This window comes from Triticum aestivum, chromosome 2B (genome assembly GCF_018294505.1).
Source record: "Triticum aestivum cultivar Chinese Spring chromosome 2B, IWGSC CS RefSeq v2.1, whole genome shotgun sequence".
NCBI classification, from domain to species: Eukaryota; Viridiplantae; Streptophyta; class Magnoliopsida; order Poales; family Poaceae; genus Triticum; species Triticum aestivum.
The window spans coordinates 393,287,806-393,310,578 of NC_057798.1; the positions used below are offsets into that span (position 1 = coordinate 393,287,806).

Below are 22,773 nucleotides of genomic sequence, written 5' to 3' on the forward strand. Positions count from 1 at the left end.
AAAAACAAACAACCCAACATTAACAAAGTTTATTTGTTTCAAAGTTTATGATTTTCAAAGTTTGTTCTCAATATTCAAAAAATGTTTGTGCTTGTAAAAAAATGTTCACGCTTCCAAAATTGTTCAATTCTTTTAAAATGGATCTCATTTTCGAATGTACTTAAAAGATTCAAAAACAGTTTGTGGTCCCAATTCTGTTCAATTTCATCAAAATTTTCATTTGTTTAAAAGTTTCTTCTCAAAATTGATAATAATTTTTTTTTGCAAAATTTGTTCACTTTATCATATTTGCTATCTATTTCCAAAAACATCCATGTATTCAAAAGAGAAATAATGTGATGAAGCAGAAAAGAAATAAATATAAATAAAAAAGAAAAATAATTTGGGCCGGCCCAGTTGGGACGAACCCTTTGCGATGTATAAAAATAATTAAAAAAAAGTTCTTGTATGAAAAAAAAAACCTAATTTAAGTGAAAATAAGAAAACCTAATTTAAGTGAAAATATGATATTTCCTACTGGATCATATAATTATATATAATATATAATAAGAATTTATGTGAAAATAAGAAAAAATTTTGTATGAAAAAAAACTAATTTATATTATTATAAATATATGTTGTTTAAATAAATGTCGTACCCCATGAAAATCCAGGAAAAACAACTAACTATAGTATTCTTATATAAGTAAGTAATTATCTGAAAAATATTTAAATTATTAATTTAGTCTATGGAAATATATGCAACAAAATAAAATAAAACATGCAAACAAACATTATTCAACCAAGTATATTTAATAAGTATAAAAATATATATATATGGAACCAAGTCTATGGAAATAAGGTTAGCTATGTTGTGATGCCCTTGGTTTATTTAATAAGTATAAAAAAAAATATTTTTATGAACCATGTATATTATTATACACTTTTATTGATTTTGTGAGGTATGTATAATTTTTATATATATATATGGACATTTGTTTTGGATACACAAAATTACAGAGGGCCACATAAAAGGCTGGGCCAGGCCCAGCCCGTGGCAACGCACAGGCGACGGCCCACCTCCACCACGCGACGGCCCACATCCCCCGGGCGACGGCGCTCCTACCCCGGCCGACGGCCCACCTCCCTCGCCTCCCACAAAACCTATCGCCACCTACCCCTCGCAACCTTATCCCATTCACTCCTCACTCCACTCTCTTCAACTCCCCTTTCCCCTCCGCCGCCGCATCGCGCGCGCGTCCACGAGACGCCGGCCGCGCGCGTCCACGAGCCGCCGGACGCGCTCCTCCGCCCACTGTTGCCGCATCAGGCCCTCACCTATCCTCTCCACCCTCGCCAGTCGCCACATCTAGCCCGCTCACCTCCCCCTGCCGCATCGTCGCACACGTCGCCTAGCCCCCAACGTCCACGACTCCGCCAGCCGACCACCGCAGCAGTCTCCGGTGACCCGTGTGCGGCCGCAGGTGACGCACACATCGAGCAACATCGACCGGGCACGGGTGCTGGATCTGGTCGCCGTTCGGAGAGCATGTACTAATCTCCGGCGAGTTCCTTGCGCAGATCAGAAGAGGGGTGCCTCGATCTGCCACAGCATATGGTCAGGTACGCCTATCCGAACCCTGAGTTGGATTCGTTGACTGTTGGCTGCTTCCGTGGTTTCGTTTTCTGATGGATGCATTTTTGCTTTGCGCCGTAGGCTTCGGCGGGATTGGCAGGCCTGTGGCCAGGGTTGCGCTCTAGAGCCACGATGTCGAGCTTGTCGCCGTCAAAGACCCCTTCATCACCACCGACTACATGGTACCGTTCTCGAATCTCTTAGCTTATGAGATCTACGGGCACGTATGGTAGGGTCGTTTTGGATCCGTGCATGAGACACCCGTTTATATTCACTGGATCCGAAACCTGAGTTGGATTGTTGACTGTTGGCTGCTTCCGTGGGTTTGTTTTCTGATGGATGCATGCACTGGCGGAGCCTTATGGACGCAAAACGGGGTCGTGACCCCCCATTTCAAACTGCACTTGTGTTACTATACGTATATATGAGGTATATGTATTAAGTGTTTTACCCCAGCCATCGGTGGATGACTCCCATTCAATCCAATTAAATTGTGTAGTCCATATATACTCCATAATTCCATCTGTACAAAGCTATAGCTAGCTAGCACAAGCAGCTTGATTAATTGTTCGTACAAACTTAGGTAGCTAGTACAAGCAGCTTGATCCATAAATGTACGAGTAGCTTCCTGCTTGTTACTTGTTGCATCTTCTGCCATCACTAAGATTTACCATCTACTTGCTACTGCATATGCATGGAATACGACGAGTCGGCAACCAACAATTGATGAGCCTGACTGCCAGAGAATGGAAGGAGCAAGATGTGCTTGATTACCATGTAATTTTTTACGATTCACATCTGTTTTCATGCATATTTTGCTTTGACTTAGAACATTGCCCCCCCCCCTTAATTGCTTGTCATGCTCCGCCACTGGATGCATGTTTGCTTTGCCCTGCAGGTTTCGTCCGGATCGGCAGGCTTGTGGCCAGGGTTGCTCTCCAGAGCCCCGATGTCGGGCTGGTCGCCGTCAACGACCCCTTCATGAGCACTGACTACATGGTATTGTTCTCGATTCTCCTAGCTTATGAGATATACGAACACGTATGGCAGGGTCGTTTTGGACTCGTGCATGGGACACCCATTTATATTCACTGGATTATGAGCTTGGATATGTGCCAAACATGAATGGATTTGATCTTCTAGTTACACGCTGATGCTTTGCTACACAATCATAAGCACAATTAAATAGCGATGTACATGAATCTAGTGAATGTCTCTACATGTATGTCTGTATCATCAGTTAGGTAGTTCCAGATTTGAGGAATCTATTTGTTCCACGCAGTGACTATTGTTCCATTGTGGTATTTATAATATATGTACACCTGGTAGTATTCTGTCTTATCTTACTAAATAAGACACATGCAGGCTCCATGCCAGTTAGTACTTAATTAAAGCATAGCGCTGCTAATTGTCTCATATTATAGTTCTGAATTATGTGCTTGTAACTGGCAGACCTACATTTTCAAGTATGACACTGTCAACGGACAGTGGAAGCACCATTGAGTTAAGGTGAAGGACTCCAAGCCCCTTCTCATCGGTGAGAAGGAGGTTGCTATGTTGTTTTCACTGACAAGGACAAGGCTGCAGCTGACATGTAGGTACATTCTTTCACACTTTCCTTTTCATGGTACCTGAATATTTCTTGTATATAATTTACTAAATTAGTTTTCTGTGTCACCACTTTCAGGGTGGTGCCAATAAGGTCATCATTTCTGCTCCCAGCAAGGATGCTCCCATGTTTGTCTGTGGTGTCAATGAGAAGGAATACAAATCTGACATCGACATTGTCTCCAACGCTAGCTGCACCACTAACTACCTTGCTCCTCTTGGTAAGGTGCTTATCATTGAAGTTTTGTGCAGCTCAAACCAACCGCCAATATTGGGAATTGTATACTGATAATTTGTTTCTTTCAGGTTATCAATGACAGGTTTGGCATCGTTGAGGGTTTGATGACAACAGTTCATGCCATGACTGGTAATGCATTACACTGGGTTTTTTCTTCAACATTTTATATTATATATTTGACTATTGTATGCTTATGTGTGGCTGAAATTTAAATTTACAGCAACCCAGAAGACTGTTGAATGTCCTTCCAGCAAGGACTGGATAGGGGGAAGGGCTGCCAGCTTCAACATCATTCCGAGCAGCACTGGTGTCACAAAGGTATATTAAGCTGGCCTTCTATTATATGATCAGTTAACTGATTGAACAATGTAGGTTGATGGATTATCTGATTCTTGTTGCCCGTAGCAACACATCGTAAAGTTAACTTATTGAATTGTCACGGCTTGGATCTTATCGAATGTTTAAATCTACTATAAGAATATACAAGCTGATGCTTCTTGGTTTAATGTTAGTTTTTCTGGCTCAAATATATTTATGAGATTTCATTAAAAACTTAGGCAGTCAACTATGGTCAGAATAGGCTGTTAGCCTATAATATCTGAAAGAAATGTTTGTATTCAGTTGTAGCCCACCTAATTGGACTGCTTTATTAGATCTAAAATCAATTGTATTGCCTATGATAATTTTATAACCTGGCACTATCTACAATGGTGTTCTTTCTTTGCAATTTGATGGTATGCCTCACCAAGCATGATCCTAATCTAATAACTGTTAAACTTTTACAGAATAGATAGATCCAGAAATTTTCATACCTAGAGGACGATGCCTTCTTGGTGCTCCTTGCTTACAGCAGGTACACCTCCGGAATTTGTCCTCCAAGTCTGGGTATTTTGATGCTTTTCTATATGTGATGGGTGAAGGGAAAGTAAGGAGGGGTGTGAGGGATGGCAGAGGAGTTTAACATATATAGGTAGGGCAAAAGGGGAAGGCTGGGAAGCAGATATCTTTCTAGTTCTACCATGTATAATTATGTATGGTGCAGATATATTTCCTTTTTTCATCATACACATACCTCATAATAAATTAGAAAAGATGTCAGAAATCATAACTTACTAAAATATTAATTTGTTGTATTAATTAATTTGTCAGGAATCATAACTTACTATAATTATGCATGCCATATAAAAACGAAATATCTTATATGTATGTTTAAATATTGATTCTATTTTTATTATTGTTCAGTTTGAAAAGGTAAACATGAACTTTCTATTTAACTTATGTGTATTTAATCAGTTCAACGTGTAAAAAGTTAAATTATCAAACAAATAATCTTAAATGTTTTGTTTCTGAAATATGGCAATTAACTGCCATATGATTTTGTTGTATGCACAATCAAAACACAGATGCACCTAATGCATCATCGATCATTTACAAGGGAGCGTGGATCCGAAACCTGAGTTGGATTTTCCTTTTGCTTCTTGGCCTTCTCCTTTGGCTTCTCCTTCTGAATGAGTATCTTTATGTTTCTCTTCGCGGTGGCTCGAGACAAAGCAACATAGAGCTGACCATGTGAGAACACAGGATTGGGTAGGTAGACACCAACAATCGGGATGGTCTGCCCTTGAGCCTTGTTAATGGTCATAGCAAAGCTAAGCCTTATTGGAAATTGCTTCCTCTTAAACTTGAACGGAAACATGTCATTTTTAGATGGGCAGAGAGGGATTCGAGGAAGGAAGACCCTCCTGCCAGCGTGTTGTCCAACTACGATTTCTGCATCAATGGTGTTCCTCTCAAAACCTCTAACAACAAGCCTAGTGCCATTACACAGTCCATTAGCTGGATCAATGTTCCGTAGAAGTATGATAGGGCAGTTCAGCTTTAGCTTGAGAGCATGCGGAGGAAGACCATTAGGAGTCAATCCATTCAAAAACTCCTGAGCATAGTAGCCATATGGGTCATCCTCCGCACTGTCAAAGCTATGATAGATCACTTCATCACCATGAAAACGCTCTATCATGCGGATGTTTATCTTGTCTACATTGTCATTTGTTGTCGAAAGTATTGCTCGACATGTCATGTAATTCGAATCAGCCATGTTGTCGTCTAGACTCGGAAATACGTGTTCAATAAGCTTCTCTAGGTCCTCAACCTCGCCTGTAGACGGCAGACAAATATCTTCAGGGAGTACTATGTTGCCTTGAAGGCCGACATCCTCAGTGCCATTGCCGACCCTTAGCAAATAATAGGCAAACCACGTATCATTATGAGCCCTCATGTTGGTGATGAGCCGAAGCTGCCGCATACCTTTCCACAGATGAGAACTTCGAAGGGTTGCATCAATTATCTGGCCCCGCGACCCCCTTCTGATGACCGGAAGAACCTGCCTAAAGTCCCCACCAAAAACAACAGTCTTTCCTCCAAAGGGTCGGTCCCGTATTCCCATGATGTCGCGCATGCTATTGTCCAATGCCTCAACCGCTTGTCGCTTCGTCATGCTGGCCTCGTCCCATATTATCAATGATGCCATACGTAGCAACTTGGCGGTCCCACTCTGCTTGGTGAAGTTGCACGAGGCCCCATCATCACAACTCAATGGGATCTTGAACCTCGAGTGGGCAGTCCTGCCGCCAGGCATGATAGAAGCGGCGATGCCGGACGTCACAGTAGCGATACCAATCTTTCCCTGGCTCCTCACAGTGGCAAGCATCGCCCTATAAAGGAAGGTCTTCCCTGTACCTCCAGGGCCATCAACAAAGAATACACCCCCATCACCGCGTTCAATAACCCCAAGTATCTCATCGTATGCGGCCCTCTGTTCCAAGTTTAGGGAAGCTGCCAATTTAGTGTCATCCATGTCAAACTGAACGGTTGATTCCTCTATGACCTCTCGACACTCGCCCTCGGTTGGGTCAAAGGCATCATCGATGCTTGGAAGAGCAAAATCAACAATGTCTTTACCCATGGACTGCAACATACCCCTAATGTCAAGCAACACCAACTGCTCCACCTCGTGCGGGGACGTGCGTGTTCGACGATAGTCATCTGACATAGGCTCGAGATGCCTATCCCATAAACCTTGCACGTCGCCTGGCTCGCAGTGCACCAAGATGGTTGCAAAGAGCCTCCTAAGAGAACATGGCATCGCCCACTGCTCAGCCTCATTAAGACAGTCATCGAGCGTGCTGTCTGCCTCGATAAGACCTAACCGTTCAGCAGCCTCTCTAAAGCTGCCACATAGCACGCCGTCCACGGTGAGCAAATCGTCGAAGGATGTTTTGCCCGTAACATGGTTTAGCAATACACGCAGGTAGTATCGCTCACCTTCGGCAGGATTGGCAGACACGATGCGTCCAATCTGGAAACGCTCGACCCGAGGCTTCCAAGTCTTCTTTTGTTGTTGCCACGTGAAGCTTCCGGGAAAATTCTTGTACAATATATTCCTAGCCCAAGGGTGTTCCTGGTTAGCCTTGAAGTACTCAGTTAACATGGATTTGGAAGCTTTTTCTGAGGCAACAACATTCTTCAAGTCAGCCTGCGCATTGAATGCAACCCTGTGCATATTCGGCAGATGAAGAGGCAACTGCAAGACAGGTGGATGATTGGCGCACAGTGGGAAGCCAAATATCCTCCACATAGCCTCCGGAGGGGTGACCCACCTTGCGTCAACGTGCCTCTTGATCTCATCAATGTTTCCATCGGCGTCGGGCTGGTCGATGCTGAAAGAAGCCTTATCATGGCCCTTGTAGATGTACTTGTAAAGATATTTGACGGCCTTTATGCTAGAGCAGACCTCAACGTTGATGTGGCAATTGAACATCCGCAGAAGGTATGGGTTGTAAGGCACAACCCAACGGTTGTCCAACATCTTCCCTCGGACCTTAGCACGTCTTCCATCGTCTCTGCGGCGATAAACTGGGTACGAGTCCTTGCCCTGTGCTGTGTTGTCATTGAACGGCCGCGGGTATCTGCACTTGCATTCATTATCTTGCATGCAAACATTTTTCGAGTTGAGAGCACCGCATGGTCCGTGCATCATATGTTTTACCACCATTGCATACAATTCCGGATACTTCTGCTTGTCTGGGAGTTCTGCGGAAATGAGTTGGTCATACTGCTCCGGGACAAGAAGTTTATAGTTTGAATCCATGATCAACAAAAAATGTGCGTGGGGGAGGCCTCTTTTCTGGAACTCGACTACGTAAACATAAGTAACAACAACACCCAGGACCATCTTCTTGAGCAACATATCTTTCATAGCCTCTAGTTTGCCATAGAACACGCGAGCCACAATATCAGGTCGGTCTTGCGTCGTCTGTCCGGGAAGCAACTCATTTGTTATCTCTTCCCATTTAGGGTTGCAAGTCATGGTCAAGAAGATGTCAGGTTTCCCGTATGTATGTACAATTGCCATGGCATCCATATGTCTCTTCTTCATGTCGCGGTCGCCACCAGGGTAAGTTCCAGGGAGTACTATTCTCACCCCAACAGCGCTTGCTCGCGTCTCCCTCGATGTTATCGCATCAACAACTCCTTTATACAAATCGGCACGGATCTGCGTCTGGTTCTTCCTGTACCACCTTAACCGACAACTCTCAATCTTGATGTACATGTCAACCGCCCATTGTTGCAGTAGGCGTGCTCCACAGAGTATTGGATTGAAGATCGCAGGCCTTGTTTGCAGCATGTAACAGTAGTAGTCTCTAACGGAGACGCATAACCTGCTATTCCCCTTTGCACACGATTGATTCGGATCGCGTGAGCATTATTTTTAAAAAAGTAATTATTTGTAACAAAGTGGGACACAAAACGACATACCTGCATCATCCTCATCATCATGACACAAACAAGGATTTTGTACAACCTCCCAATCAACATTACGTTTGGGTAGCTTCGGATGCCAACCTAGCTCCCCCATTGGATAGAATAATGGATATGACAACGGGTCGTATGCCCCTGAGGTCACACGTATACTATGCCTTTCGTTATTGTTACCGTAAAGTGTTATCTTGCGGTCAAACCTTTTTGTTAGGTCAGTGCCCTCAACCCAAATTGCAGCGACCTCAGAGGACACCGGTCTATTATATCTTCTTTGGTCAAGCCTCTTATCGGTGTTTAGGTCTATCCTATAATCATCGAGGTTGTCCTTGTGTGCACCCAAACTCCTAAATTGCTGGGAGTATGGGTTTTCTTTGAGTATGTCTACTAACCTCTTCACGACATCCTGGTCTAATTGCTTGGTGGCAGCCTTACGATGATCTAAGTTAGGGTCATCGTCATAGAAGTACAACTGCAGATGTTCTGGACGTGAGCTAGGCCCGAAAGAATAGACATTGTGGTAGATGGTGCCGTGAGCTCGAAATGTGTACACCCCAGACCTCATGTTTGTGTAGTTTTCATCAAGGCTGACGCCAAGGGTGGTGAAGGCGAAATGGCCGTTGAAGAACCGTATGTTCTCCCAAAAATGTCTCAAATCTGCATCCATGCTGGACCATAGCCTCTTTAGCTCTGGGATTGGTTCCGGTTGCTTAAGCTGGATCTGGCCATTGCGACAGCAGAAGCCGTCAGTCTCAGATTCAAACTTCCTGGCCATACAGTGTTTGCAATTTTCATCGAGTTTCAGGACGTGAGTGCTGTCTGGAATGTTTGAGTAGACAGTGTCAAATGGATCAATCTCGCTAAGTTTATCGGTAGACTTGCTCGCTTCCTCATCATCATCCAATATGTCATTATCGGACCCTACGGGGATTTGTTGCAAAATAACGTACAATTCACTAACAACAAATAAATGAGACAACAATAGAGCTCCAAAGTGTCAATAGTGCAGGGTTTGCAATACCTTCGTTGCAAAACATGTAGTACTCCTCATCAATCAATTCATGTGCTTCCTGCTCATGACGCATGGTGCCGCTTTGGAATACATCGATGTCATCTGCATTGTCGTCATACAGATAGTGATAACGGACACAATCATGTTATAACGACATGATGAGAATGAGCTTAAGAAACTGAGATTCGCAAATTCTTACCAGTGGCACCGGCAGAGTATGTCGGCATATTCGTCCCCGGATCATCATCAGATGAATCATCTTTTGCGGCCTGGGAGACGGGTGATGCGTGGCTTGGGCATGTGGGACATTCGGAGTCTGAGTTTGCTAGGTCTGTAAGGGGGATTGCGATGCATTCTTTGCACGGTGTTTTTTTCCTTCGGTCATAATTGGCCTTCCTCTGTGCACTTGACTCCCCCTTCTCATTCGCTGACATGCTTTTGCGGCGTTGCACGCTCCTCTCGCGTCTTTTTTCGTTCATTAATTCTCTGACCTCGGACGTTAATTCGTCACTTCTCTTCTGATGGCATGCTCTGCTCCTTGCGTTTTTCGCCTCCCTTTGATCGTTTGTTAAATTACGTTTCCGCTCATTGTCAGTCTGCCTGCTAGCTAGAACAGTGTCCTGAATGATAGACGCCTGTAAAGTTGAAGGGGGACATGTTGCTCCCTCTTTCGTTAATTCTGTAACGCTAGGGCTATTTTGGTCGTCTGGATCAAAAATAAGTTCAATTCTTATTTAGTTAATTTTGATTTATTGGATTTGGAGGAGTCACTTATAGAATAGCAGGGACTGCCGTAGAAACGGATATTAAACGGACGCGCATACCTGAAGTAGCAGATGCATATTTGTTTTGATCCTGGATACGCTTATCCTTGTTCCTCCAATAAGCAGCTCGCCTTAGGGCATTTCTATGGTCTCTCTTGCGTTCTTCTTCAGTTCTTTCATTTGTTTCTTGTATGTCATTCAAGATCCCGTCTGGAGCCATTACAAACATTACAGAAAATAAAAAATCATGGAACTAAGATGGAAGCAATTTCTGTTATAGTAGAACAAAATAACACTACCTTGTAGCTCTATGTCATTAACGATACCAGTGGAGACCTCCGTTGAATCAGGAAATGCCGACGCATCAAACGAGAATGATGTATAGTTAGAGCTAGTGTGGTTGCCTTGCATACATAAGTTGTCCAGACATATTATTGCTTATTGATAAAAACCGGTCTTAACATAATGATTAAATCATTAATAGCATACCTGATAAATGCAGGTCGTGTGCATGTTCAACTGTAACGGTAGATTGTTTCTTCCGCCGATAGGAAGCCCTCCTCAGGGCGTTTCTATGGTCTCTCTTGCGTTCTTCATCCATTTTATGCTCTGCTTCTTGGGTGTCTTACAAGATTACATTCCCGAATATTAGAGAATAAAACAGATACGCCCACGAAATTGGTGGATGATTAGGAACATTATGATCACCTTGATGCTCGGTGTCACAGATGATTCCAGAGGACATCGTATTTGAACTTGGAAATGACTTCGAGCTGGTTGGGTTGTCTGGTGAACCAGATTTGACCAAACAAAATTATGCTAATTGGTTAAGACGATACCAACTATAATGTTAAAAACATCTTGAACCTTACCTGTTAACACAAGGGTCTTTGCAGTTTCATCTTGGACATTAGGTACCTTTTTCCGCCGATAGGAGGCCCTTCTCAGTGCGTTTCTATGGTCTCTCTTGCGTTCTGCCTCCGTTCTATTCTCTGTTTCTTGGTTGTAATACTGGTTTGCTACTGCATCTGATGTCATTAGGGGGAAACACAATATTAGATAATATAACAGAAAAATGTGAGCAATTTGTTCAATGAGTACTCAAAATATGATCACCTTGACTTTCTTTCTCATTAACGAGACTAGAAAGGCCCGTAGTTGTAATAGAAAACGTTGACGCATCATGCGAGAATGCTGTATAGTTAGAGTTAGCTGGGTTGTATGGTTCACAAAAGTTGTCCAAACACATGTCAGCTAAATGGTTTTGACATACCGAATATCATGGATAATACTCTTTAAGCTTACCTGATGATTGAAGGGCAAGTGCATTTTCATCTTGGACATTAGGTTTAGTTCTCTCCCTATCTTCGAGAACATTTGTGATATCACATAGAGACTGGCGACGGGCAGACTTCCCAATGACTTGTTGGTTACCCAAAACATCTGACAACTTGTTGCGATAAGCAGCCCGCCTACGAGCGTTGATAAGATCCCTATGATCTAATAAGTGGCAAATTATTGTGCATCATATTTTCTGTTATCCGGGATATAAGCACAATATTACCTACTACGCAACATACGTATGCACATCAAACTAAGAGTGTCCATCAAGCTTACCAGATTTTGCAACTACCGGCTGATTCTCATTTTGTAAGCTGACAATATCCTCATTTCGTTTAATCCGATAAGCTGCACGCTTCCTTGCATTGTACTCCGCCCTTGCATTATCCGCGTATTTTTTGCATTCATTATTTAATGATAGAGTTTCATGATGTTCGGAAGCAGTGTCGTCTGCATGTATAAATACAAATAAGAAAACAAATAAAACGACGGTTGGGAAGGTGGATATCATGCCTATGGATACCTTGAGAATTATCTCGTAGCTGCATGTTATGAATGGCATGATGGAGTGTTAGGCTAGCCGTAGGTGTTAATGTTTGACCATCATCATGGTACCCAGGCCTTACCTTTTCCGGTCCTTCTGTAGAGTATAGTAAGCATGAATACAACTTCAATATTTGTCTGGTATGCATGCAATCAATCATGTACCTGTCTCCGTCCTGTAAAAAGGATCAACATCTGCAGCTATGGATATGATGTTTGGATTACCATCTTTCATTTTTGTCACGCTCGTAGGTGCTGCAAGACATTAAGCATGGTACAAGTCATTGTTAGACTTGCACGTCAGGCATCACATCATAGTATTTTCACAGTTTATATACCTGGCTCAATCGCGCAAATAGCATCTACTTGTTCATCAACGGGTACCAAGTTTGCATTGTATTCTTCAACATGTTTTACGCTCGTCTGATCTGCAACACATTATGCAAGAAGCGTAATATTAGCAGAAAAGCAAGTATTCATAGTGCAGTGAACACTACCTGTAGCTATGCCGTCTTCTTGTTCATGTTCACCGGCTTTGCTTCTTGCATTACCCATTCGAAAATGAAATGACCGCTGGCTCTGGTGTTTTTGAGGCCTGGGAGATGATCAGATGGATATAATGTATGCAACATGAATGCAAGAGAGATGGCGAACTTGAAGGCATGAATAAGAAGGTACTTTAATTCAAAGCATCACCAGTCAATCATTGAGTTCCTCGACTTTATTCTATATTGAACTTTACGCAGATCTTGAACTTTAATCTAAACATAGAACACATTTAGCAAAAGGCACATGTAGAGTGCCTGTTAGTGATTACGCAGATCATGGATAAATTGTACAGTGCGTTTTATACATGTCAAGCTGAGACCTGCACAATGATCCTCTTATTCTACCTCGCTGAACTATCGATAAATATTGATTATACTGAACTCTGTTCTTTCTTTGCTGAATAAGAACTCATCTTTTCTCCTTTCTCCTTGGTGTTAGACCAACTGCTGTAGCAGTGGCTAATGTTTCTACTCGAAGAGTGGAATCCTGAGTTCTGATGTTACGGAATATTCCTTTGGCAGGCTTAGGCTGGAGTTTGCCATGTGATATTTGGAGTGTTGGTTGCATCCTCGTTGAGCTATGCTCGGTTAGATTGCTTGTGATGCCTGTCTTTCCTCTTTTACCTTGATATATGGTCCTAACCCTAAAGTTTATAGGGGGAGACATTGTTTCAGACACATGAGAACCTGGAACACCTAGCAATGATGGAGAGGGTTTTGGGACCCATACCAGAGAGCACATGATACGGAAGGCTAGGTTCGTATTTATACCGTTAATTTGATTATCATTTGTTAATTACTCGTTGAGCTATCATTAACAAACAAATTATCTCCATCTGTGTCCTGGAGGTCCAGGATTACTTTGAGAACCAAACCCTTATTATTGGGCTTGTTTCTCAAGAGAATGGCAGTATCTCCACTTGTATCCTGGAAGTCCAGGGTTTGAGTCAGTATCCTTAAAATGTTGGTTAAGAACCTAATAATTCCCTTTCCCAGGACCCCACAACAAGTGGGAGCTTTTGATTCTGGGATAACCTTTGGTTATATTTTTGAGAGTGAAATATATATCATTCTCCTTTTCACTAAAGCTTCTGCATCAAATGTTTTGAAGAACTCTGGCACGTCCTACCTGCAAAGAAATATTTCTTTTATTTTTACACGCAGTCACATTTTTTTTGGCTGTGGTTCCTTAAGTTCTACGGTTTATAGTTGTTCACTGGTTTGCTACTCAGAAGTAGTTTTGGCTCCTTTGCACTAAAGCTTCTGCATCAAATGTTTTGAAGAACTCTGGCACGTCCTACCTGCAAAGAAATATTTCTTTTATTTTTACACGCAGTCACATTTTTTTGGTTGTGGTTCCTTAAGTTCTACGGTTTATAGTTGTTCACTGGTTTGCTACTCAGAAGTAGTTTTGGCTTGCATCTATTCTGTTATTGATTTGTATATTGTGAGTTTCATACCATTGTCTTTGTGTCTGTATGTAAATTTCAGATATGTCTTGTGTGCATGTGCTGGCAGTGTGTATGTAATGGCTGTGTATATGAAATCATGTAAATTTCACGTCTGCTATGTAGGTTCATACCATTGTCTTTGTGCATGGATGTAAGTTCCAGATCTGGATGTAAATTTCAGATATGTGATACCTGGAGGGCGGATCTTGTACGCCGTTGAAGCTGGCGCCACGTCCTGGACCTGTCCAGCGTCAGGTCCAGAAGGGGATCCGCGCCGGCGCAATGGATACCGGCGGTTTTGATCCGCGCCGGATCCTCGAAGCGCTCAACGGGGAGTCGTGCCGCGGACCAGCGCCGGAGCAATGGAGGGATGGCGGTGAAGGACCGATGGGCGGCGGCGGGCGAAGGAGGGCACTCGCAAGATCCAGACGAGACCTCGCTCGAGGGCACGAGTACTCGTTCGAGACCAATGCCGTTTTTTTTTCGCTGATTAATCTTCGACGGTCTGTGGCCAACGGTTTTTTAGGTTTTTTTTGCGTTCATCTCAGATGATAAGAATGGGAGGTTGTGCAGGTGCGGGACTCCATCGTAGGTTTTTTTTGGGTTTTCCACGGTTGGGAGGGAGGTGGGAAGTAGTATCAAAGAGGTATCAAAATAGACCGGGGTAGGTGGGACGAAAATAAACCCGGAACGCGACCTACCAACTGAGACATTAGGAGTAGAGAAAGGTTTTTGACACTTAGCTCGGATTGGGCCCACCATACACGTGCCAGTTGGGTCCCAACACGAGCTCCTTTGGCGCACCCCCGTGGACCCACCTGTCAGTTGCACTGACCGCGCTTCTCCCACGCCCCCCACCTACATCCCCAAAACAATATCCCCAAAAACATGTTTCTCAGGAAAACCAATCGTACTTGTTGAAACCCTAGCGCCATCTCGCCGCCGGCGATGTCCGCTTGACGGACGCGCCGCCGAGAAAGCACCAAACTCCTCCGAGCCCTCCCCTCTCTCTGATCCGTCGCCCGCCCGCGGGATCCGGATCGTCTTCAGCCATGTCAAAGGCCAGGGTCTACGCCGACGTTAACGTGGTGCGCCCCAAGGAGTACTGGGATTATGAGGCCCTCGCCGTCCAGTGGGGGTGAGTCGAATCCGCCCGTAGCCAACCTCGCCCTAACTCTCAAGTTCTTTTTTTTTTCTCTTTTCGTTCCCGTGGCGCATCTGCGTGTCGTGGATCCTTTTCGTCTGTTCGTTGCGAGGCAGTTCAGGGACTATATACAATGGCGCTTCGACTTCTCGATGCGTCTTCGGAGGTCTTGTCACGCACGAGCGTGACTGTGCCGTGCGGTTAGAGAAGGCCCGCGTGTTGTAGATTGAGAGGGGGAGTTGCCAGATGTGCTTGCTCAGATAATTCCGGCAGTTGCTTGATTGCTTCGCTACAATATATCCGACTTCAGTAGTCACTTACTCGATCTCACTGTTTCGTGATACTTTTGGTAGTTCAGTACGAAATTATGCGTCTGTACATCTTACGTGGACTTTGGCAGATTATTCATAGTTTTATACATCTTTAGTGGACTTTCATTAACTTTCCACAAATTGAGCACCCGAATCCAAATGTCAGATTCTGTCACCCGTGCTCATTTACCAGCAATATTCTCCCTGTCCAAATATTTTGCTGAATTGGCAAATTGGGCACTTGAACCTGTCTTGGACTACAACACCAGCACCCAAGTGGAACGAACACTGTCCATGACCTCTATATGTTCTAATTTTATTGTTTTGAACAGTTGCTAGTTCGTGTGTTTTCCCCTTCTTGGAAAGCGTGCTGCTCTATTAATGTCACACTTTGTTGATTGAGCTGGACTGATTATTTCGTGTTATCGCTAGTTTTTCAGATAATATATGGTTGTATTTTCCAAAAAATATCATATCATACCTAATTTTAATCTCAAAGCAGCTGTTCCAAGTAAAAACCACATTTACATTAAGGCCCATGCTGAAGAGAATTTACTCCTGTTCTGTTTCTGTTGAATTGATAATTCCGCTCAGCAACATGAGATAAATAAGGCTCCACTGTTGGAGACCTTGATTTGTGAATTAGTATATGTTTAATAAATACAGTGATATGCAACTATATTTGAAATTGTAACAAGCTCTGCCTTTGTGTAACTTCTCATTGGGACCCAGACATTTTTTTGTCCTCCCTTGAGCTTGACATGGGGTTTTATTGCCCTCTTATTTTTATATAATGAAAGAGGATAGAACTCAAGTATGAAGCATCAGTTTGTAGAAGTTGGGTAATTTGACCTTTGTCTTGCACGAAAAATATATGTACTCGTTTATTTTGATGTAACAATACCCCAAAAGTGTCATGAGATATCTTTATAATAGTTAGGTGTTTTCTCTTTGTTCTCCATCATACAAACAGGAAAAGAAAATCTTATGCCTGGAACAATCCAAACTGATTACTTTTAGCATGCTAGCTGCAAGTATCCCTGCCCCCACAAGGATAGTACACTTACCATTTTGGTTTGAATGGTGTGGTTATTTGTTACTTCTGGTCCCTCTGAAAGATATCATGTGATTGTTAAATTACAGAATGTCCTAATGGACCAGTACATCCAGCGATGAGTTCTGACTGTTATGATGTTTTTCAATCAGTGAGCAGGATGACTATGAAGTTGTGAGGAAAGTTGGAAGGGGCAAATACAGTGAAGTCTTTGAAGGTATCAACGTCAACAATAATGAGAAATGTGTTATTAAGATCCTGAAGCCTGTGAAGAAGAAGAAGGTAACTTATCTGTGCCTTATATGGTCACGGTTTAACTATGATTTTAGTTTTTTCACGTTTGTCATGCTTATCCAGATCAAAAGAGAGATCAAAATACTACAGAATCTCTGTGGAGGTCCAAATATTGTGAAGCTGCTTGATATTGTCAGGGATCAGCATTCAAAAACACCAAGCTTGATCTTTGAATACATCAATAACACAGATTTCAAAGTGCTATATCCGACACTGACAGATTATGACATTCGCTATTATATCTATGAGTTACTGAAGGTATGAATCTTTCCCAAGTTTCTGTTGATATAATATTGCCAAGAACACTGATTGTTAAAACATCTAAAACTTTTTTTGCTCTTCTGATAAAGCCTTGAAGATACATTAAATACTTACATGTGTAACTGTCTAGTTTGAACATCTGGCTAGACTCATTTCCTAGGACCCTTTCTTATGTTCGTGGATGATATTTGTGATAGTAAGGAATGAATAATCCCTTATCAATGCTAACAAGCAACCATACCAGTCAGTGTTTTTCCCCTCTTTTGAGGAGACCAAGACAAGTTGCTGTTAATTTGATTGCTGGACCTAGATGTTTCGTATCCTATATTCTACTTATGATTTATCACAGTTTCCATTTCCGTGTGCAGGCTTTGGATTACTGCCATTCACAAGGCATTATGCACCGAGATGTGAAGCCTCACAATGTTATGATAGATCATGAGCTTCGAAAACTCCGGTTAATAGACTGGGGCCTTGCTGAATTCTACCATCCTGGAAAGGAGTATAACGTTCGTGTTGCATCAAGGTAGGTACATAGAAATACGTTGTTGCTATTTAATTATATTAAACCTACTTATTGATACCAAATAACCTTATTTGCTTGTGCACTTCCCAACAATTGGTCTTCTTCTGGTCACTTGTGAGGCAATACACAGCCAAAATTTAGTTTATTTAAATCAACATTTTATGTGGAAAGGGTATTTCTTTTGGTAATATTTGTTTTCATTTGTAGAAATCTCAACGTCATAATACACATGAACAGAATGAGTGATGTGGTGAATGATTGCTTCGTACAGTAGTTAATGCTCCATTACGTAACTTGCATATTCCAAATATTTCCATATGATCATTTTCAAAATATTTGCTGACATTTCCTTTTTCACTGGGATTTAGGTACTTCAAGGGACCTGAGCTTCTTGTTGACTTACAAGATTACGACTACTCTTTGGACATGTGGAGTCTTGGCTGCATGTTTGCTGGAATGGTATGACCGCCATGATAGTACAGTTGATATTATTGATAGCTTTCTTTTGTATCTCAGACTTTTGTTCAACTGGTGATGATCTTATGAATCATGTATTGTTGGTTGCAGATATTCCGCAAGGAACCATTTTTCTATGGCCATGACAACCATGATCAACTTGTTAAAATTGCAAAGGTGCTTATTAAGTTTATTCCTTTTATTCTTTGTAAAGATAGGTTATAACTGATAAAAGGATTATTTTTGGTGGCATCTGATATTCTTTAGAGTTGCCATATATCATTTGCTATTATTTACCTTAGTGACTGAGTGGTTCTGGCTCAATGTTTTGATGAATTTGTACTCATGCTCACATGTAATTTCTAGCTTTATTCTAGCGGTGTAGTCCTGTTTGAACTTAACATGAGCGCTAAGTCTGACCACACCCCTGTATTCACAGGTACTTGGAACAGATGGGCTAAATGCTTATTTGAACAAGTACAGAATTGAGCTTGACCCTCAGCTTGAAGCCCTTGTTGGAAGGTATATCGCCACCCAGCACTAATTTTGATGCAAGATCTCTATTTGTCATCTAATTTACAGTTTCTATAATTTCCACACAGGCACAGCAGAAAACCCTGGTCGAAGTTTATCAATGCAGACAACCAGCATCTAGTATCCCCTGAGGTCTGTCAATAATACATATATATCTCAAGTATACTTTACTAGCAGTAACCTGTTCCTGGTTTCTCAACGAGGCCTTTTCCTCTCCATTTTAGGCCATAGATTTCCTTGATAAGCTTCTGCAGTATGATCACCAGGATAGGCTCACTGCACGTGAAGCTATGGTAAGTCTTACTGTTTTCGACTGGTTGTAAAGTGGCTCCCAGCCAATCGTGCTTAATGTCCATTTGACCATGCAATTATACTTTCTTTTCTCATCTCCAGCTCCTTGGTGCTGCATGATGTGTTTGAGCATTTGGTTTGTGGATAGATTGATTAGTGCGGTTGCTTAGAGGATGTCATGTTTGGAGTTACAATGGTTCCTGTTCTAATTTTAAAGGTGTAATGCAGGCACATCCATACTTCCTCCAGGTGAGGGCTGCCGAAAACAGCAGGACTCGTGTGCAATAGCAATAGCAAGACTGTTGCTGACATTGAACGAGCAGCGCTTGATGAAGCGCATCCTTGTAGTGACTTTGTCATGTATTATGACTCGATAATGGTTGGGTCAGCTGGGAAAGGTAAGAGCCTGTGTGGTGTGTGCCTCTCATCGACGAGGCGGAAAAGAACTGTGATTTGCTCCTGTTGTTTGTGTATGGAAACCAGATTGATTGAAACTTCGCAACACACTTTTCATGTAACGTGTTTGGTAACATTGTACGATTCTGCTTGTAAAGAATATCATTGGTAAATTGCTTTGGATTCAAAATTCTGTTTGGTCACTGGATTATTAGCTTGTTATTTTGATGAGCCGTCCAACTCCTTTCCTATTGGGATCCATCATTTCTAATAAAAAATCAAGTCTCTTTCTTCTGTGGTTCCGGCCAGATCGCAGTCAAATTGCCGTCCCAAGAGCATCTCCAACTGCTCCACTATGTCTAATCGCCGTTTGCGGCAAGTTGGGGGGTAGAAAGGTCTCTTCAACGGTTCCTGAAAGTGGCCATAACTTAACTCGAGAGGCTCCCGTAAACTGGTCCTTTCCTTCCATAGTAAGATCATGAAGTAGCACAAGGTTGTGGAGGAGCAACTCCACCTTACTGTTATAGCGAGTGTTGAAGGAACAACTTCAATGTGTGCGCTAGATATCGCTTTAGAAACATGAGCAGGGCCAAATCTTAAATGAGAACATCAAGTTCTATAATAGGTAGTGGGGTATATAGTCTTGTTACAAACTAGAGGTGACGACCTTTATTTTTAGGACTATGAGAAGCCTTCACATACTCCTACTTATAGGTATAACGCTTTAGAAAACATTATCTAAGATTCATCATTCTACTAGCTAGAAGACTCTAAAAGACAGTAGGTAGGGTTGAGAAAAGAAAAAAAAAGAAATATTAGACTACAGTAGAAGTATCTAGAAGTAGCAAAACATATTTGGCATATGATTTTATTTTTATTTTTGTCATCTATTGTTCCTCGTCATTTTTCTCTGGTTGTATATATGGAACTCGACCTTGAGTTATCTTTTCATGGAGAGCTTTTTTCGGATGGTAGAGAGTCAAGTCCGCAATGTTGAAAGTGTTGAATATACCCATGTCACTTGGAAGATCTATCACATGAGCAGTATCATTTGTCTTCCTCATAATAGAGAAGGGCCATACTTTCGCCGCCTAAGCTTCCCTTCAACACCTATAGGCGGCCTCTCTTTTTGGAGGAAAAGCATCACCTTATCACCGACTTGGAATGATTCCAGTCTCCTTTTGCGGTCAGCAAGTTGTTTATATTTCTGATTTTGTCCACCAAAATATCACAAATCTCTTCAAATAACTCAGTGTAATTATCAGCAAAGGATAATGCTGATTTTGAGTTTCCCCTTGATGGTACATCAGGTCCACCACATGTATTGGAACTTTAGTATAGATAATGGAAAAGGACTCCTTCCTGTGAATCTATGCTTGGAGTTATTGTAGGAGAACTCTGCAAGAGATAAATCCAAATCCCATTGTCCCTTTCTTTTTCCACAAATGCAACGGATTAAATTACCCAAAAAATTGTTTACCACTTCCGTTTGTCCATCTATTTGTGGATGAGCAGTGCTAGAAAATTTTAATTCAGTGTTGAATTGTTTACACAAAGTGAGCCAAAATGCAGCAAGAAACTTGCTATCACAGTCTGTGACGATGGTCCTTGGAACTCCATGAATTCTGACCACTTCTCGAAAGAATAGGTATGCCACATGATGAGCATCCGTTGTCTTGCGACATGGGATGAAATGAGCCATTTTAGAGAATCTATCCATGACCATGAACACGACATCACTCCCTTGTCTTGTTCTTGGTGGAGTCCATAGAGATGTCCTCCCATGGAGCAACAGGAACATGCAAAGGCATGTATAACCCTGTGTTCTAGACTTGGCCTTTGCAGGTTTGACCTATGGGGCATCACAGAACAAACTTTCCAGCATCTCTCTTTAGTTGTGGCCAAAAGGAATGAGCTTCCAGGTTAGCGACAGTCTTTTCTCGTCTAACATGGCCACTAAGATCACTTGAATGGAGCTCTCTAATTAGTTTGTCATGCAGAGAACTCCTTGGGATGCACAAATGATCATTTTTAAGAGATAGCCATCATGCACCAAATAATCACCACCTAATGGTTGGCACCTAAGGTGCTTTACCCAAACATGTCCAAAGTCTTCGTCATCCCCATACAACTCCTTTATTTGATCCATGCCTGGAAGTTCAGCCTCAAAAGAAGTCAAGGGGCATGCACGATGATTCAAAGCATCAACCACTCGGTTAGTTGTTCCAGATTTATGTATGGTGAGATAGTTAAACCTCTTGAGATATGTTGCCCATCTTGCAGCATGCGATCAACATGCTTTTGGTTTCTAAAATGCTTTAAGGTTTGATGGTCACTATAAATGATGAACTTTTCAGGCAGCAAATAGACTTCCCAAGTTTTCAAAGCTCTGAAAATGACATACAATTCTTGCTGATAAGTACCCCATCTTAGCCTTTTTTTTGCTTAATTTCTCACTGAAGACAATAATGGGCTTCCTTTCTTGAGATAGATCAGCTCCAATGCCTACTCCTTTGCATGTTTGACCTATGGGCATCGCTGAACAAACTTGCACCAATTATCGAATGATCTTCTAGGTTTTGCTTGATTCTTTCTTCAAACACTCGATAATTGGTGCCATGACAGTGCTAAAGTTCTTTACAAATCGCATATAGAAAGTTGTAAGGCCATGAAAACTTCTTACCTCAGAAATGTTATTCGGAGTTGGCCATTCTTAGATTGCTTCAACCTTAGAGTCGACAACACGAATACCATTGCATGTTATGACGAATCATAGGAAAAGAAGTTGTGTTTGTAGGAAAACACATTTCTTGAAGTTGACATAGAGATCATTTCCCTTAATACTTGTAGCACCTTCCGAATGTGGTCAAAGTGTTCATCCTCATCCTTGCTATAGTCAAGATGTCATCAAAATACACCACACCAAAATGGGATAAGAAGGGCTGAATGACTTGATTCATCAAGTGCATAAAGGTACTTGGCGCATTTGAGAGTCCAAATGGCATGACTAGCCATTAAAAAATACCTTCCTTTGTCTTGAAGGCTGTCTTCCATTCATCCCCGGGTTTGATACAAATTTGATGATATCCGCTTCCTAAATATAGCTTTGCGAACACTCTTGCTCCACTAAGCTGATCCTACATATCATCCAGATGGGGAATAAGGACTCTACAACTTACGGTGATCTTGTTAATGGCTCTACTATCTGCACACATGCACCAAGATACATCTTTCTTTGGCATGTGCAGGGCTAGTACAACACATGGGATAATACTTTCTCAAATGTGCCCCCTTTGTAGCAATTCCTCCGCTTTCTCCTTCAATATATCATGCTCTTTTGGACTCATTTGATAGTTTGGAAGATTAGGAAGGCTTGCTCCCGAGATTAAGTCGCTTCTATGTTGAATTCCTCTCATCGTTGGCAGGCTCCAAGTATGTTATGAAATTCTGCTAATAAGCCACATACCTTTGCTGGAATTTCAATAGTCGAGGTGCTCTTCTCCTTTAAAATAAGTGCATCACACAAATCTGCCTCCTTTAAGTCTTCCATAAACTCAATAGAGGTGAGGGA

The 22,773-nt window shown here is 42.1% G+C and overlaps 1 protein-coding gene and 1 pseudogene across 5 annotated transcripts; both read left to right on the forward strand.

Annotated features, from left to right (window-relative positions):
• Positions 1–1,594: 1,594 nt before the first annotated feature.
• On the forward strand, positions 1,595–13,941 carry LOC123039230 (glyceraldehyde-3-phosphate dehydrogenase 2, cytosolic-like; annotated as a pseudogene).
• Positions 12,530–19,405, forward strand: LOC123045091 (casein kinase II subunit alpha-2). Of its 5 annotated transcripts, XM_044468023.1 has the most exons (13): positions 12,579–12,610; positions 13,007–13,071; positions 13,142–13,241; positions 14,059–14,387; positions 16,597–16,726; positions 16,802–16,996; positions 17,368–17,525; positions 17,894–17,984; positions 18,093–18,158; positions 18,421–18,503; positions 18,584–18,647; positions 18,740–18,808; positions 19,035–19,405. In XM_044468023.1, the coding sequence occupies exons 4-13, from the start codon at positions 14,218–14,220 to the stop codon at positions 19,092–19,094; spliced, it is 1,086 nt and encodes a 361-aa protein (XP_044323958.1). In that variant the 5' UTR covers positions 12,579–12,610; positions 13,007–13,071; positions 13,142–13,241; positions 14,059–14,217; the 3' UTR covers positions 19,095–19,405. The 5 variants fall into 5 exon arrangements, with proteins under 5 accessions (XP_044323961.1, XP_044323959.1, XP_044323958.1 ...); XM_044468026.1 differs by lacking the exon at positions 14,059–14,387 and having other exon boundaries at positions 12,530–12,610; XM_044468024.1 differs by having other exon boundaries at positions 12,536–12,610; positions 14,059–15,073; positions 16,597–16,996.
• Positions 19,406–22,773: the final 3,368 nt, after the last annotated feature.

Bases quoted from the DNA above. Each gene is read 5' to 3' on its own strand.
- LOC123045091 (XM_044468023.1), top strand. From the start codon at position 14,218: ATGGATACCGGCGGTTTTGATCCGCGCCGGATCCTCGAAGCGCTCAAC. The intron at 14,388-16,596 runs GTACTCGTTCGA...TTTTTCAATCAG, and splicing joins GACCTCGCTCGAGGGCACGA to TGAGCAGGATGACTATGAAG. The intron at 17,526-17,893 runs GTAGGTACATAG...ACTGGGATTTAG, and splicing joins AACGTTCGTGTTGCATCAAG to GTACTTCAAGGGACCTGAGC.